Below are 18,450 nucleotides of genomic sequence, written 5' to 3'. Positions count from 1 at the left end.
TAAGGAGAAGAAAAAACAATTGGAACAATGGACGTCTCTGTGAAAATAACGCAACATTGTTTCTTCACTGCAACCATGACACATTTTTGTTTACACATACACACAATCACGTAGAAAAGGGAACCTAGCACTATGTGTCTGGTGTAGCACTGGGGTGTTCGTATTTGCACAGGGACTGTATTAGGGACTGTACTATGTTGTTTTTGTCTGCCAGGGACATTTTGCGTGGGAGGTTAAGGGACATTCCACTGGCTAATAGAGCTTACAGCATGCTTCAAAAGTCACAGTGTAGCGAATGAAACGGAATTCCAGCGGCTCCCACGGCAACAAAGAAGCAGGGAGCTCAGCCACAGAGCATTGTTGTCTTTGACTTGGTAACGGAGAGTTGTGTTTGCCAAGTCAGACCACTAATGGACCCTACTGGTCCCGCTTTAAATAACGTTCAGCTTATAAAGGCACTACATAAATGTGTTACAAAGCATCTATAACCCTATGTTATGCTTTATAAAAGGTTCATTAACATGGAATATCTGTGATATAAACATGTGCTTTATAAAGGGTGCCATGTTGTGGCACAAAGTGAAGTCATGTTAGTCACATTACAACTTAACTCGTTCCCAGACACTTCCGCCCAAACGCGTGGTAGGTCTGGTGGACCGACGCATCAAACTTGGCCTTCATTAGTTAGGGTCAGGTTTAAAATCTAAATTTAAGAAGAGAAATTGTGGAAATGGGCAGGGTTTAGCCATAATTATGACTTTGTGGCTGTGTTAACTAGTGACGACCAGGGGGAATGATGACTAATACTTTACTCAGTAAGGTCACTCCCATAGAATTCTATGGTCACTCCCACTAAGGCCAACTTTGAAAGGTTGACATACCAGGCTTATATGTGCTATGTGCACAATAGCCTGGGGATGACGTTACACCAATAAACAATTACCTTGATGAAAGCCCTCAACATAAGGCAATTGAAAGTGGCTTTATTCTGGAACCAAATGACATGTTCCTCATTACACAAACACACACACAACAATATAACAAGCCATTCTGTGGGGTTCTGGGCCCAGTCAGGTCTTTGACCCAACATTATAATGAGCCATACCATGCAGTGCTGGGCCCAGTCAGGTCTTTGATACATTCATCCACTCCCCCGCTGAAAGATCAGCCACAAAATGTTGGCACCATTGTAACCGGTTGTAATCAAGCCCTGGTCTCCAGCATGGGAACAGACGAGGAATACCTGGTGCGGTAGTCTCAGGTCGGTAGTCTCAGGTCGGACTGCTCCAAATCACTTTGGCTCTGACACACACACACACACACAAACACAAGCTTTGAGGGGTCCATCAACCCATTTAAATACCTCTCACACCCTACCGTTAACCTGTGGATCATGAGAGAACTTTCATAAATCAGCAGAACATTTATAAACAATGTATTAACACTTTATGTAGTGTCCTGTAATACTTTGTTTGAAGTGAGACACCTTCGGTCATTCATAACACATACATAAAGACTCTATATCGCAGGATGCTGGTCTGGGGAGCTCTAAAAAAAATCACCTTTATTATAAGCATTGCATGCATATAATCACATCTGCATAGTGGCATAGAGCAGTTGAGGCACTTACAGATGTTGCACACATGGGCAAACATTTTTGTAGCCTAGGGTCCGGGATTTCTTTTGTCCTTCTATAAAGGCATTTCATGCAATTCTACATAATTTTACTTTGGCATAATCTTTTTTAATGCCGCGTTCAAAACAATTGGGAACTCAGAGCTGGGAAATCTCTGACTTCCGACTTCAGTGCGTTCATGTCAAGACTACTGGGAAATCAGGGCAAAAACATTTTGAAAGGTCATCCAACTCGTAATTCCAAGTGGGGAACTCTGGCCTCTATAGAGCTCCGACTTTCCGACCCGAAGATCACTGACGTCATGATTCGACCTTGTTTTTTTTCAGAGTTGCCAGTTGTCTTAAAACCACCATAATACCCCACAAATGATCAACATTACAGGCTACTTTGACACTGACAAACTGAGAATCTGAGATGAATGAAAACAACCTTATCTTGAATCCATCAGTAGCCTAGGTCTAGGTGTGTGGAGACACATACAGTATTGTATGCTACAATATGAGAAGGAAATTTTAGTACTAAAATTGCTTTCCAGTTTCACTGACTCAATGATGCGCAGCTCACTAGCTGGTGATGGCCGATGCGCTCATACCAAAAAACAATATTTGGAAGTTGATCAAATATGTTGGTAGCCTACAGCTGACAGGTTAGTCTTCTCTTTTCAGCGGGAGCCATTTGCTTTCCAACCTGGGTTTTCCTGCAATTGTAGGCTATTTTAAATATTGCGAAAGGCCAGTTTTGTCTGCATGCTGTTTGTTCACTGACAGATTTGCTGCGCGTTCCCCGACTGTAGGCTATGCATTGGTATTGGGCTACACTCCACAGCTAGGCTATTTTAAAATAAGCTATTTATCCTCTGTGGCAAAATGGTGGGCTTTCTCGTGGTGTAGTAGGCTATTCTGAATTATTTAATTTATTTCTGAACAGACAGCAGTAAGTCTATAACTTTGGAAAATGTACAAAAATGTATCAGGCGTGCTGCAGCTCCTCGAGAACACGTCACGTGGCTATGATTCTATAAAGAAATAAATGATGAAGTGCAATGCTGGAGAGATGAGAGTTGCAGGCTCATGTCTATCAGAGCAGAGGGAGAGAGATCATAGAAAGTGAATCTCATTCTAGTTCTGTGAGAGATGGGGAGGGGCAGGAGAATTAACGCAGAGGCAACTCGAATGAACTTTGATCACATTTATTTGAAATTTTGCATTGAAAAAAATGGCTATTGGTTTTCAAGCCACAAGAGGTTTTGGATCCGGCCAAATAGGTTCCGGAACGAAGCTGTTCAAAACAGAGAGGGATCCGGCTCAAATTAAACACTGGTTTCAACCTAAAAGTAACATCAAAGAAAGTTAGCAGGTCTGAGGAAATGCCTTTGTCAAACCATCTGGATAAGGGGATTTCTGTGCTTACTTTACCTTCTATAACAGTATTTGAATGTTTGGTTTGTTAAATGTGATACGCAGTGTGTAACGTCCATTTTTCTAGTTTACTCCGCTACTTGAGTCATCCCGCTCCGCTCTCTCTCTCTCCACACCGCTTTCCACACAGACCTAGTCCCACCCCCTGTCACTCAAGGAGCGCATTTGTTGTTGCTTGACCACAAGACACTTTCGTTCAGTCTGCATGGTCAATGCAGCACATGCAACAATGTTGATGACAACAATGTTGTGTCCAATTTCATCTTAATATAAATCCACAAGCGTTCTATAATTACAATATTCGTTTGTGTTTCTTGCATCTGCAAACAGCTAGTTTGTATTTTCTTAGCAAAATAAGCTAAATCATGTTAGCCACTAATGCTAATCACTAGTTAGCTGGCTAGTAAAAGTACTGAGTCAGAGCAAACGTAGCTAGCTAATACAGCTCGATACCAGTGCAGGTGGAGGCCTAAATCAGCATGTTGTTTGTGCAACGGTATCTGCTAAATCAAAGAGGAATAGGCGAAGCATGAGTATGTTAGCAAAATGAATAAAGATTTAATGTAGCCAAAGATTATAGGGTCCCCTAGGAAACACGGAACATCACCTTGGTTCCTAATCTGTCACAATAACTCGTCCATGGCATTTTCATTCATTGTCATGTCAGACAACACTGTATTCAAAGTGCCCACTATTATTTATATTCTAACTATAGAATTATAATAAACATTCTATTTCCATGATTCCAAAAGTTCACCCAAGTGTTTTGATCTAAATCGCAATTGCAACATTTGGTTAAAAATAAGGCCTAGTATTTTTGCCCATATCATGGCAGTGTGGAAATGATCTCAAACGAGTGCAGGAAATGCAGAACTTGATGGAAATGCAGGAAATTCTTTTAGGTTGAAGTTGAATTGAACATTATTAAACAATCAGAATGGAGAAAGACCCATTGAAATAATTAAGAATATGTGTTGCCACCCTAGGGTCATGCACTACTCATAAAGCAAATGTAGAACTTTTATTAATCAAAAACATAAAATACCGTCATACCGTCCAAAATTTGATAAAATCCATGATATTTTATTTATTTTATTATATTTTGGCCATACACCCAGTGTAACCGATGTGAAATGGCTAGTTAATTAGCGGTGGTGCGCGCTAATAGCGTTTCAATCGGGTGACGTCACTCGCTCTGAGACCTGAAGTAGTTGTTCCCCTTGCTCTGCAAGGCGCTATGGGTAACAATGCTTCGTGGGGTGTCAGTTGTTGATGTGTGCAGAGGGTCCCTGGTTCAAGCCCAGGTTGGGACGAGGAGAGGGACGGAAGCTATACTGTTACACCAGCGTATGGCCAAAATGGCCATACACCCAGCGTCATAACACGTTATGCAAGGGTCATAATATGTCATAACAGCTGACATAGCTTGTCATAACCTGTCATAACACTGTCATGACACATGCTGTATATTTATACCTGTTGTGACATATATTGCGTTATTTTATGGGTGTAAAAGAGTGTAAATAAGAGTGTAAAAACCCACAAACACTACCATGGTAGTTATTATATGACTGTTTATGACACCTACATAAAAGTGTCAAAACATACCACACAAGGCAAAACATTCAATTTCACCATAGCCTGTTTGTTATATTACATTTTCTGAAATTGACCATATTAAATTATGATTGTAATTGCACCTACCCGAGTGTTCCGTTTCTGATGACTGGGATGAATGCAAGAGTAGATTTCAGGAGCAGACCAAGACACCCTTTTTTTGACTGATGACTGACATAAAGGCATGTACGTGACAGGCCTATCTGTCTTATATGATTATGATTGTCATAATGCTTCCTGACAGTGTCATAAAGTGTATTTTCTTAGTCCAAGTAAAGTGACACAGGATGGTCATACCGCTTCTTGACAGTGTCATAAAGCGCATTTTCTTAGTCCAAGTAAAGTGACACAGGATGGTGATAAGACTTTATGACAGTGTCATAAAGTGTATTTTGTACAAGTTATTTAAAATATGACTGTAAGGAATCCATTACAACAACAGAGGACTAAAGAAAAAAAAAATCTAATGAAAGGAAACTTCTTGGCAGGGAAAAAACATAAATCTGGGTTTTGACACTCTTATGTAGGTGTCATAACCAGCCCAAAAAATAACACAATATGTCACAACGGGTGTAAATATATGGGTCATGACAGTGTTACAACATATTATGTCATGGTTATGATGCTGGGTGTCAAGTAAAGTGTTACTTCTACAAACTATTTTAAATTACAATAGATAAAGGTTAATTTACACATTTTTCGCTGTCCAGTGGCACCACAAGTGGGCATTTGATTTGCAAACTCATCACGGGCCTATACTGCGCTACAGAAACACTGCTAACCAAACAACAGTGCACTGAATTAAAGGGCAACTACACTCAATAATCAAAGTTTCTTAGATTTTTCCAAGACCTCAAAAGTCGTCCACTGATGTGACTTAAGCATTGTTGTGAACTCAGAAAACCTAATTTTGTTGATTTTCTATAAAGTACTGTGAAAAAAACCCCGGGAAAATCCAAAACCTGGAGAAACAAAACCGAGAAAACAGAATTCAATATTTTTTTTTTTTAATTGGGCCAAAATATAAACGGATTTTGAAAGGCCCTACCAACGTTTTTGGCTGTGCATGACTGCATTTTTAATGTGTTTGTCATCCTGCAGCACAGCATTTTGGGGACAGTTGAGGACAGTTTCAATATTGGTTATGCACCCAAGACGGAAAGAGGTTGGGCCATCCTAGAAATGTTTTAGAGTAATATAATATATACAATTTAGTAGACGCTTTTGTCCAAAGCGACTTATAGTCATGCGTGCATACATTTTTACATATGGGTGGTCCGGGGAATAGAACCCACTATCATGGCGTTGCAATGCTCTACCAAGATGCGTGACAAGGTTATAAATGCTTTGTGAAGCCTCAATTTAATATGATTTATAAGGCCTTTATTAAGCATTGCGTATGCTGCCCTTTATAAAATATAGGTTTATGTCATAGTTGACGTAGTGGGTTATGTCACATTTGACATTGGTGGTTATGTCACACAGATATGCCACATTTATGAACCTTTTATGGAGCATGACATATGGTTATAGTGACACATTTATGTAGTGTTTATGAAGGCTTTATGAAGCCTTTGTAAGCTGCATGTCATTTAAAGCGGGACCAACCTGGTCCACCATGCTGACTGACTACGGCAGTGTACCCCCCCGGTCACCAGTGGACAAGCATTGTGATGTGGACCCAAAAGTGTGCGTGACATGGTTTACCACCATAGCCCATCTCCCCCGATAATAAAACCAAGGGGGGATTTGTTAAATATGTTTCCATTTACCCCATCTTTTTGAGTTTTTTGACAATTTAAGTGGCGACTGCTGTGATCTCTTTTTTGGCCCGTCTGGCGATTTAGCGAACACTTTAGGAAAACGCCCCGAGTTAAGTGAATAGAGTCTAACTGAATTGGGTATGAAATGTATAGTCGGGATTTGTGAGTTCAATGTAAAGACTCCCAAAGAAAAGCTTAGCGGGAGATTCTGCAATTGGAGCAAAGAAACTCCACACACGCACACATAGACCTACTTTCGTGGCCTGCCAGATAAGCTAAAGTAATAACAGTGCTGTTTCAGCTAAATTTAGCCCTACATTGAATGTGGCCGCCACTGGTATTCATGGAAACATTTGGATTCTGTTAAACATCATTTGCCTCTGGTTGAATCGAGCTTAGTCGTATTTTCCACCCCAGCATTCTCTTACACTCTACAGGGCCAAGCTATTCAGCGGTGGCCTCCTCCCTTCCCTTTCCATTGGCTCCGATTAGTGATGTAGGGAAATAGAAAATACCTAGTACTATTAATCTGGAAAATACCAATGAATCTCGCCCGCTCCTAGTCTTTGGATAATGGGAATTTATCCAAACATATGTAAGCCTACCTACTTTTAATTTATCATTCAAGTCCATTCACTCATTACCTACAATGCACCATCTACCAACACCAATGGTTATACAGTATTTAAGCTACCTGAAGAAACTTCTGAAAATAAAAAGCCATCTGTCTCATGCAGGGGAGTGAAAGAGAGTGACCCGGCTCTACATATTTTACTGGTTTGTGACTCACTGACACCGCCCCGGTTAGAGGGGAATTAAAGCAGCCCAAGAGTTAACACACACAGGAACTTTAATCACACACAGGAGAAGATGAACATGGGTATGTACATTGGTATGTACACGGGTATGGTTTCTGTGTTCACGCATTCCATGCACATACGTATGTCCACCCATACTCACAGACTGGAATAACACTGTTCAGGTACGGCAATATTTACTCCCGTGGAGAGTGTGGGTCAGGCTGGCTAGCCAATCAGAACCTGGAGAGACTGCATGGCTAGAGCGTGCACAGGGGTGAGACACATGGCTATTGTCCGATTGGCTGAAGCCATGAGCTGGAGGCATAGCGATCTCTCACGTGAGGAGGAGAAAGTGTGAGGATGGGTGAGAGTCAGATAGCGCGGCTCCAGCCAGACATAAACAACAACACATGCTGGAAATGAGTTCCACAGCGCCCTCGGAAGGGGGATTCTGTAACAGGGAGAGTGGGGTAAATTTAGCAATTTTTTACATTCAGCATCACTCTGTCAAGGGAAATATAGTATTATATCTAACTAAGATGTACATATATTTCAGGATGTTGTGTATCCCTGGAAATAATCAGAATTCATGTGAACATAACAGTTTTGGAAACATAGCTTGTCCCAAAAAAAGTGTGCTCTTGGCACAACTTAGAGACTGAAAAAAGAGACAAAAAAATATATATCTCCAGGTCATCAGACTGTTAAATAGTCACCACTAGCCAGCCTCCGCCCAGTACCCTGCCCTGAACTTAGTTACTAGCCGGCTCCCACCCAGTACTCTCACCACAAGCCAGCCTCTGCCTAGTACCATAACCTGAACTTAGTTACTAGCCGTCTCCCACCCGGTACTCTACCCTGCACCAAACCTTTTCCACATTTTGTTACGTTACAGCAAACATAGGTATCGGCCTGATGTCTAGTTTAATTTCACTAGGGTAGGGGGCAGCATTCGGAATTTTGGATGAAAGCGTGCCCAAAGTAAACTGCCTGCTACTCAGGCCCAGAAGCTAGGATATGCATATAATTGGTAGATTTGGATAGAAAATACTCTACAGTTTCCAAAACGGTTAAAATAATGTCTGTGAGTATAACAGAACTGATATAGCAGGCGAAAACCTGGGGGAAATCCATCCAGAAAGTACTATTATTTTTGAAAGGCTGTTTTTCCATTGAAAGCCTATCCACCATACAAAGACTTAGGACCCAGTTCACGATCTCTATGGCTTCTTCTACATGTGACTAGTCTTTAGGCATTGTTTCAGGGTTTTACTCTGAAAAATGAGGGAGATACAGCGCTTTCAATGAGTGGACAGTGGAAATTTCCAGACATGAGTCCAGGGCACAATCGGGAGCGTGCCTTTCTTGTTTCTCCTTTTCTATTGACGAAGCTTTTGTCCGGTTGAAATATTATTTATTATTTATGACAAAAACAACATGAGGATTGATTTTAAACATCGTTTGACATGTTTCTACGAACTTTTTTGTACTTTTTTTATTTTTCGTATGTCTGTTGTGACCGCGCTTTGTTCCAATGGATTGCTGAACAAAACGCACCAACAAAACAGAGGTTTTTGTACATAAAGAGGGACATTATCGAACAAAACAAACATTTATTTTGTAACATGGAGTCTTCGGAGTGCAACCATATGAATATCATCAAAGGTAAGTGATACATTTTATCGCTATTTCTGACATTTGTTACTCCTCTTCTTGGCTGCTAACTGTTTGTAATGATTGTCTGCTGGGCGCTGTTCTCAGATAATCGCATGGTTTGCTTTCGGCGTAAAGCCTTTTTGAAATCTGACACAGCGGTTGGATTAACAAGAAGTTTATCTTTAAGCTGGTGTATAACATTTGTATCTTTTATGTATGTTTATTATGAGAATTTCTGTTTTGTTGAGTTTTACGTTCTGCAATTTCACCGGATGTTGTTTGAGACAGCGCGTTTTGTTTAATAATCCACTAACAAAACAGAGGTTTTTGGATATAAACATGGACTTTATCGAACAAAACAAAAATGTATTGAGTAAATAGGAGTCTTGTGAGTGCAAGCATATGAAGCTCGTCAAAGGTAAGTGATTAATTGTATCACTATTTCTGACTTGTGTAACACCTCTACTTGGCTTGTTACTGTTTGTAATGATTTGTCTTCTGGGCGCTGTTCTCAGATAATCGCATGGTATGCTTTCGCCGTAAAGCCTTTTTGAAATCTGACACCGTGGTTGGATTAACAAGAAGTTTATCTTTAAACCCATGTATTACACTTGTATGTTTCATTAATTTTTATAATGAGTATTTCTGTTTTTGAATTTGGCGCTTTGCAATTTCACCGGATGTTGGCCAGGTGTCCCACACCGCCTAGTGAGGTTAATGCTGATGTGCAAAACCGATGTCAAAGCTGACGTGCATACCTATATAACGTAGGTACATGACGTAATGACGCCACGTAAAATGTTGCACTACATGTGCAACACAGCATTCCAATGTCTGCTGTGTGGATCGAGCAGTCATTTAAAAGAATAAGAAAATTTCAGCGAGACAACTCAGAGGCGAAATCCATTAACGGCAAAATAATGGAATTCATTGCACTTGACAATCAAGCGTTCTCTGTCGTGGGTGATGTTGACTTTCGCCGACTGGTCGAGCACCGGTACACATGTTGTCCTACCGGAGTTACACAGTAATAGTGTCACTGCTATTAGCTTCACAACATACTATGGAATGACGTTTGGGTCTTTGCGTGTCAAAAAAGATACATGTCAAATAACACTATTTGACGAGCCAAATAACACAGTTTGATTATAGAATGTTGTGTGTTCTGAATTTGCATGTGCAAGCCAAGCGCCACCACTACTATCAGTAGCACTGTCAAAGCTGTACAAAAAAAGTCTGCAAACACCGGCCATGAACGATGTGTTTACAATACCACATTGGTAATAAAGCATTATTCGTTCGACCGCAAATTTCTGGGGTAACTAGCTTTAGCTTGGTACCTAGCTAGCACCAATACAACCAGCCTGAAAACAATGACCAGTAGAAACTGCAGTCATTTTCATTATTCTTAGCAATGATTTAGGAATCCTTGTGAGTAAGTATTAGCTAGGTTGCCAGTTGTTGTTCACCTATTGAAATTGAACTTCAGTTCATGAAAATAAATAGCTAGCTAGCTTCATCTGGCTAGTGAGGCTCGACCGGACCGGGTTATGTATTGTGAAGCTAGCCACAATAAGGACTAGGCTCAATAGTGGAATTTGCGGTTTTCCTTCAAAATAAAAGTACCTGCAGAAGGTTACAATTGGTGGAATCATGCCATATTTAGACTAGATAATGTTAAACAAGGTTGAAATGTGAAGCAATGAAATGGGGTCAGTCTACTCGGTGACACCCACAGAACACAACTGTGAAGAGTTTGCGCAAATATTAGCATTGTAGCTCTTATCGCGGGACTGTGACTATGTGAAATCACCTCCCCAGTCAGCCTATAGTGTGTATTGACATTCAAATTGTGCTGTACAGCTTTACCTAAGGATTGGGGATCAATGAAATGGGGTATCAGTCTACTCAATACCCAATATATTTTTTCCCAACGTCCTCCTCAGAGTTATCAGACTCCAAAACATCCACCCAGTGTAAGGACCGACGCCAGAGATGAGAAGCAGGTACGGGGAGTCAACATTTAAGAAGGAACAGACATGAAACAAGACAGGCACAACGTCAGCACACGGGCAAAACAACGACAATCGACAATCAATGCAGCAGTGGGGAACAGAGATGGGGAACTGACAAATATAGGGGAGGTAATTAACAGGTGATTGAGTCCAGGTGAGTCCAATAATATGCTGATACGCGTGACGGGGAAAGGCAGGTGTGCGTAATGCTGGGGAGCCTGGCGCCTTCGAGCGCCAGGGAGGGGGAGCGGGAGCAGGCGTGACACGCAGTATTGTTTTTCCTCGGGAATAGTGTTCAATACACATATGTTGACAATAAATGGGCCTCAATTCACAGTTCTTTCAGAGTCCCGCAATAAGAGCTACGACGTTAATGTTCTCTGGGTGTCACTGAGTAGACTGATACCCCATGTCATTGATCCACAATCCATAGGTAAGGCTGTACAATAAAATAAGTATGCCCCCAATGCAATTCGAAAGTATAGTACATCCAGTGTGATTTCAACCGATTTTTGACAAATTAACAAATTATTGTCTTTTGTTGAATCACGTCCGGATGTGATACAGTCTGGATTCAAACCAGGGACTGTAGTGACGCCTCTTGCACTGAGATGCAGTGCCTTATACCACTGCGTCCATGTGTGTGTGTGTTAACTATTTAACTGTACTAGAATGCTTAAAAGGCTGCAATTATTTTAAATATTGATTATCTCTATCGGTATTGTTTTCTAAGGAAAGGAAAATATCGAATATCGGTATCGGACAAAAATGTCATATTGGTGCATCACTAGTTACAGCCTTATTCTAAAATTGATTAAATAGTTTTTTCCCCAATCAATCTACACACAATACCCCATAATGACAAAGCGAAAAGAGAATTTCAGACATTTTTGCAAATGTATTAAAAATAATTTACAGAAATATCACATTTACATTGTGTTCAGACCCTTTACTCAGTACTTTGTTGAAGCACCTTTGGCAGCGATTACAGCCTCGAGTCTTCTTGGGTACAACACCACAAGCTTGGCACACCTGTATTTGGGGAATTTCTCCCATTCTTCTCTGCAGTACTCTCAGGCTCTGTCAGGTTGCTTCACTGCACAGCTATTTTCAGGTGCTCTGGCTGGGCTGCTCAAGGACATTCAGAGTTCTCCCAAAGCCACTCCTGCGTTGTGTTGGCTGTGTGCTTAGGGTTGTTGTCCTGTTGGAAGGTGAACCTTCGCTTCAGTCTGAGGTCTTGAGCACTCTGGAGCAGATTTTCATCAAGGATCTCTCTGTACTTTGCTCCGTTCATCTTTGCCTTGATCCTGACTAGTTTCCCAGCCCCTGCCACTGAAACACATCCCCACAGCATGATGCTGTAGGTCCCGTGTGGCTCAGTTGGTAGAGGATGGTGTTTGCATCGCCAGGGTTGTGGGTTCGATTCCCACGGGGGACCAGTACGGGGATTTTTTTTTAATGAAATGTATGCATTCACTACTGTAAGTTGCTCTGGATAAGAGCGTCTGCTAAATGACTAAAATGAAATGAAAATGAATGCTGCCACCACAATGCTTCACCGTAGGGATGGTGCCAGGTTTCCTCCAGACATGATGCTTGGCATTCAGGCCAAAGAGTTCAATCTTGGTTTCATCAGACCAGAGAATCTTGTTTCTCATTGTCAGAGTCCTTTAGGTGCCTTTTGGCAAACTCCAAGCGGGCTGTCATGGGCCTTTTATGGAGGAGAGGCTTCCATCTGGCCACTACCATAAAGGTCGGATTGGTGGAGTGTTGGTGTGTTGGTGGTTCCAAACTTCTTCCATTTAAAAATGTTGAAGGCCACTGTCTTCTTGGACTTTCAATGCTGCAGACATTTTTGGGTCCAATTCCCCAGATTTGTTTTTCGACACAATCCTGTCCTGGAGCTCTACGGACAATTCCTTCAACCTCATGGCTTGGTTTTTGCTCTCACATGCAGTGTCAACTGTATTTTCTATGGGATTGAAGGCTCACTGTAGGGAATATAGCTTTTCCCAGTCAGAACTCTACACACGGCTAAGCTACTTTACAAATGGGAAGCTAGGCTAAACTCTAGGTAGGCAATTAGAAGCATGGTAGAAGCAAAGTATCCAGGAGTCATCGAGGCTTGAAACACTGGTGGACTGTCCGGTGTGTGTGTGTGTGTGTGTGTGTGTGTGTGTGTATAGGTCAGAGTTTGTGGTGTGAAAGTGTGGCCCAGGTAACCATGTTGGTAGTCTGGTACAAGTGTGAGGGGTGTTAGACCAGCATGTTTTATATATATATATATATATATATAAGAGAGAGAAAGAGAGAGAGAGAGAGAGAGAGAGAGAGAGAGAGAGAGACTTGATTCCCTCCGAAATACACAGCAAATTTATTGAAGACTTTAACGACTTTACCTGCCAGATTGGTAAAATGAGTTGTGGTATTGAGTAGAAAGACATGACTGCAATTACAATTATTGAAAATGTATGAATTCAGTGTGTTGTTAGTTGTTTTGGATATTGTCTAGACCTATATGAAAATGACTATTTTCTAAGAGAAACATTTTTTATGTTAAACCTGCCTTCTCTTGAGATTAAAGTCATATTTACAGTTTACCTGCAAGATATGAATTGCCTCAATGATGTTTGATCTTCAAATGATTTATTTTACTGGCTCTGCTGCAGTGGACACTCAGGGTAAGGATACCAGTGTGCCATTTTGTAATTTGGGTGAACTATCCCTTTAACAGTTTGGCCTGTCAATCAATCACTGTGGGAGGGATTGTCAGGGGAGGGAGCAGGATGTCTGTAAGTCAGAGTTGCTATGGTTTCAGACCTGTCAATCAATCACTGTGGGTGGGACTTTGACAGAAGGCGATAGATTAGTAATCTAGTCTGAAAAACTAGTCTTGTCCACTATTTCAATCTAGTTTATTGTGGCAAAAACCTAAGAAAAAAGGTTGTGTTCTGTCAAGTAAACATGGATTCCCTGTTGAGAAACAACGTAGAATTGCAGTTATTATTTTTTTAAATGAAGGAGGACCCCCACCAGATTGTGCACCCTTACTTTTATACAAAGTCAGGCAACAATGAATAAACCTACAGCTATGATTGAATAATGAAGCAGGTGTTAAACATGGCCTTTACTACACAGAAAGCAGCTGTTGACTACTCCATTGTCGACACTTTAATCAAATCAGTAGTCCTATAGCAATACATTTTATAATACCGTATTAGTATTATGACATTAGCTTTTATAATCTTCAATCTGCTTTATTTTATCATATTTTGGACCAGAATAAGGCTCTCTCTCCACTACCTATTGTGCCTGCATTAAGGATTCAACATCTTCATCGAGTGTTTTCAGAATTTATCTGCAGATAATCGGCAAAAAGCAGTAGTACCCTACCAGTATGCAAATTAGGGAGCCAAATGAACCAATCATTAGGCTACATTGATGAGTGTCTTCAGCGGTCAAAGACAAGTCTCGATATGGGCTTTGAATCCTAGGAAAATCAAAAGCTCTGATGAAGGTCATGAGGCTGATACGTAAAGCTTATTAAAGATCAGTGATACTATCAAGAGCAGTGTGCGGTTTCCTTTTTCCCTAATTCTAGGAAAATACAAATAAGATCTTTGGTTTACTTGTTCCGATGCGATACCATGGACATTGTATGATTTATGTATATATTTACGTTGTATGATTTATGTGTGTATATATATATATATATATATCTTTAAGTACTTTTTTATTTAACCTTTATTTAACTAGGCAAGTCAGTTAAGAACAAATTCTTATTTACAATGATGGCCTACCCTGGCCAAACCCTAACCCGGATGATGCTGGGCCAATTGTGCACCGCACTATGGGACTCCCAATCACGGTGGGTTTTGATACAGCCTGGAAATAGCAAAGGGATAAAGGAGATTTACTTTATTCAGTCAGTTTGACACCTTTTATAAATTAGTCAACACTTGCTGTTCAGTTGTCAATCAAAGCACAGTAAATAGCCTATGCGCCCCGCCTCCGTGACTGTATAGGCCTATGAAACACTTGAAAGAAGGCAGCAGGTAGCCTAGTGGTTAGAGCGTTGGGCCAGTAACCGAAAGGTTGCTAGATTGAATCCCCGAGCAGACAAGGTAAAAATCTGTCGTTCTCTCCCTGAACAAGGCAGTTAACTCACTGTTCCTAGGCAGTCATTGTAAATAAGAATTTGTCCTTAACTGACTTGCCTAGTTAAATAAAGGTACAAATAAATGAATGTGCCACAAAACAATAATTAAGTGGGTTTCAACTCATCTTTATTACTTACAGTACATTACATGGGATGCGTAAATTCACTCACAGGAGACGATGAATAAGCATCATGCTCTCCCTCCTCCGTGAATTTTTTTTTAACTGCAGCCAACCACAGCTCCCAAAAATAACACATGTACCGAGAGGCGGGACATGCAGCAGACTGAGAAACCAGCAATCTTTCCCTTTCATTGCTCGCTTTGTGACTGACAGGCGCCTGTCCTATCAATAGATCACTAGAAGATGCATATTGTTCATTCTAGCTGGAGAAGGCTAAACTGTCTTTTATGACAAGCGAATTTAAACTTTTAAATGAAAAGAAACCTACTTAATTTAGGAAGTGGAAAAATATTTAGCCGGCGGACGGCTCTTATGGAAAACACTGGAGCATACTGCTTACTCTGACTCTTTGGTAGGTCTCGGAGAGTCTAACTGACTGACTGATTGTTGGGGTCAGAGGAAGCCCCTGTTTGTCCCCTGAGACCACTTCACACCTCCCAAGTGAAACCTGAGTCGTACCCTTCTGGTCCCTCTCTCCCGTCCTCTGGTCTATTTATACCCCAGCCTGCACTGGCTCCCCATACCACAGCCTAGTGGGCAGCAGAACCACCACCACTCTGGAGGAGGAGGAGGCTGTGTGTGTGTTTGTGTGTTTGAGCATGCACGTATGTGCACGTGCATGTGCGTGGGCTTGAATGCATGCATGTGTGTTTGTGCGTATGTGCGGTTGCCATGTGAGTGTGTGTGTCTGGTGAGTGAATGAGCAGGCTGGCTGGGGTGCGTCTGTGTGGGCATAGGCCATGTGTAAGAAGCATGTGTAAGACAGAGAACGGGTGCTTGCACGACAGGCAAGGCGAGCAGAGGATCAGGATTTGGTCACAGCAGTGAAAGCGAATACTCTCTCATGAAATTCACAACATTGATAGGAGCCAAGGCTATAGTTCAAACTCCAACTTCATTTAGATAATTAACCTTCTCTTGCATACTCCATCAGCTAAACACTGAGGGGCGGTTTCCCGGACACTGATAAGGCGTAGTTCGGAACCAAAAAGCATTCTCATTGGATATTTTTAGTCTAGGAGTAGGCTTAACCTGTGTCTGGGAAACCGACCCTCAATTGTTTTTTTAACTGAGTTTAACCTTAGTCGTGGACTAAAAATCTATTTCAATTAAAATCCTCCCTTGAGTATGCTTTTTCAGTCCAAGACTAGGCTTAATCTGTGTCTGGGAAACCCAAAAATCCAAATAATTGTTCTTACGGCTTGCAATTCACCTGATATGACACCTTCCTTTTCCCTCTCAATATTAATCCCCCTTAATACAAATTCTCTTTTTTCCTCTCAGTGAAATACATCAAGGAGATGTCGGCCTTTTTTAAGAACACCTCCCCCGGCGCACCCTTACCCTGGGACTCCCCCCCTGCCGCATCACAGAAAGGCGCACACGCCCCTGCCGAGCTGAAGGAGGCCAGGACCATATCGCTGAAAATGTGCCAGGTGACTAGGAAACAGTGCCCCCCGGACACAGAGAACAGGTACTGCGGAACATTCCGTTGTTGGGGACTTGGCACAGGCTAATGGGGAACTGAGTTCCATGATGAGAGAGAGAGAGTTAGAGAGAGAAACTAGGTACAATAGCTTGGTTCTTGAATTCAGTAAGATGTTCATCAAGTCAAAAGACCCACAAGGCACTCCTTTTGGAATAGAAATGAAGGTCCGTTAAAGGTAACGAGTACCCTACTCCTTAATATTCACCTGAAGCAAAGTAGCGCTGCTCTGTTTCATCTCCTTTTTCACAGCAAGTTCTGAGCTCCGTCTGCTGTCCACTTTGGTTTGACTTTTAGTAGCCTATGACCTGATGAAAAGGATTGAAGCTGTTTTACTAAGCTTAGTTAAAGGTATGTAGTGGAGCGCTAGTGTGTGTGTGTCCTACTGCATCTCTCTTTATATCTCACCTTTGGTAGGAAAAATTAAGTTAAAAAGAAGCATACTGGTGTTGGACACTTGCATTCTCCACAATGAGCTTTATTGGGGCTCAAACCAACGTTTCGGTCAATGTTAATACATTGTGGAGCATTCCAGGGGGCTAGTGTTTCTTTTTCCAAGTATGAAAGACCTTGAATGACAAATACCCGACAAACTATGTTTAGGTTAGAATCACCTCATGTCAAGTTAACATGACTACTTTGTCCAGAGGTAAAGGGGATGAGAATATTTTCCTTTAATAGTATGTAAATTCATTTGTCACAGGAGGATAGCTAATTGACCCCCCTCAACTTCAAGGGTCATCAAAATGTGGATTTTAGTGTATTCACAAGGGATCTGACCACAGCGAATACTGATGTCTTGTGTTCGTCTCCCCCCTTTCTCTTCTTACCTCTTTTATTTCGCCCCGTCTCTCGCTCTCCCCTCTCTCTCCTCCCCCATTTCTTTCTTTTTGTCCCCCTCTCTTTCTGTCCCCTCTCTTTCTCCCTCTGTCCTCTCCCCTTCACACAGGTACTTTGAGGTGATCTCGTCCAGCAGAAAGAGCTCAGTGTTCCTGAGGGCCAAGGACCCCATCATGGCCCAGTCCTGGTACAACGCCATCCAGGTAGGGGTCTTGGGCCTGGTTCCCCGCGTCAGGGATGAGTTGAGGGCCATGCAGGCGGGCCTGGAGGTCAAACACATGGGCTGGATCACTGAACAGGTAAAAGGGTTAAAGGTCAAATTTTTGTTTGTGTTTGGTTTTATGCATTTATATGGCAGGCAGGCTTGTGCTCAAATAATATTTCAAATCTTTCAAATACTTTGAGCATTTGGTTTAAGGCTTGCACACACTCTGTTCAGAGGTGCTAAATACTCTCCGCCAGCAAAAACTATTGTTGCGTCTGAGCCCTTAGCGTGCCAGGAGTGCCAGGTGGGCGGGCTTTGCACTTTTGAGACTTTTCTATTTGTTCTATTGCAACAGACAAGCTCAATCAAGCACATAAAGTATTTGAAATGATTTCAAATAGTATTTGAACCCAATTACTTAAATTATTCAACCCTAACCAAGAAAGGCCTTTCTATTGGTTGGTCAGCTAATGTGTCACTTGAGTGCGTTCCAAAGAACATTGAGGGGAATGCATTTTAGGATATACAGTGCATTCGGAAAGTATTCAGACCCATTTACTTTTTCCACATTTTGTTACATTACAGCCTTAATTTCAAATGGATTGAATTCATTTTTATCGTCATTAATCTACACACAATACATAAAGACAAAGCGAAAACAGGTTTTTAGATT

The 18,450-nt window shown here is 41.5% G+C and overlaps 1 protein-coding gene across 7 annotated transcripts in view; it reads left to right on the top strand.

The window, feature by feature from the left end:
• The window catches only part of LOC115208357 (alpha-1-syntrophin), a 91,759-nt gene that overhangs the window by 40,257 nt on the left and 33,052 nt on the right, over positions 1–18,450 (top strand). For all 7 annotated transcript variants that reach the window (XR_003881152.1, XR_003881153.1, XM_029776340.1 and 4 more), the window contains exons 3-4: positions 16,531–16,720; positions 17,682–17,871. Coding sequence is in view for 5 of the 7 variants with exons in the window: in XM_029776340.1 (XP_029632200.1) it covers positions 16,531–16,720; positions 17,682–17,871 (380 nt within the window). In the remaining 2 variants the exon portion in view is untranslated. The remainder of the gene's footprint in view (positions 1–16,530; positions 16,721–17,681; positions 17,872–18,450) is intronic.

Source organism: Salmo trutta, chromosome 14, assembly GCF_901001165.1.
Source record: "Salmo trutta chromosome 14, fSalTru1.1, whole genome shotgun sequence".
NCBI lineage: Eukaryota > Metazoa > Chordata > Actinopteri > Salmoniformes > Salmonidae > Salmo > Salmo trutta.
This window is presented reverse-complemented; position numbering and strand designations above follow the sequence as displayed.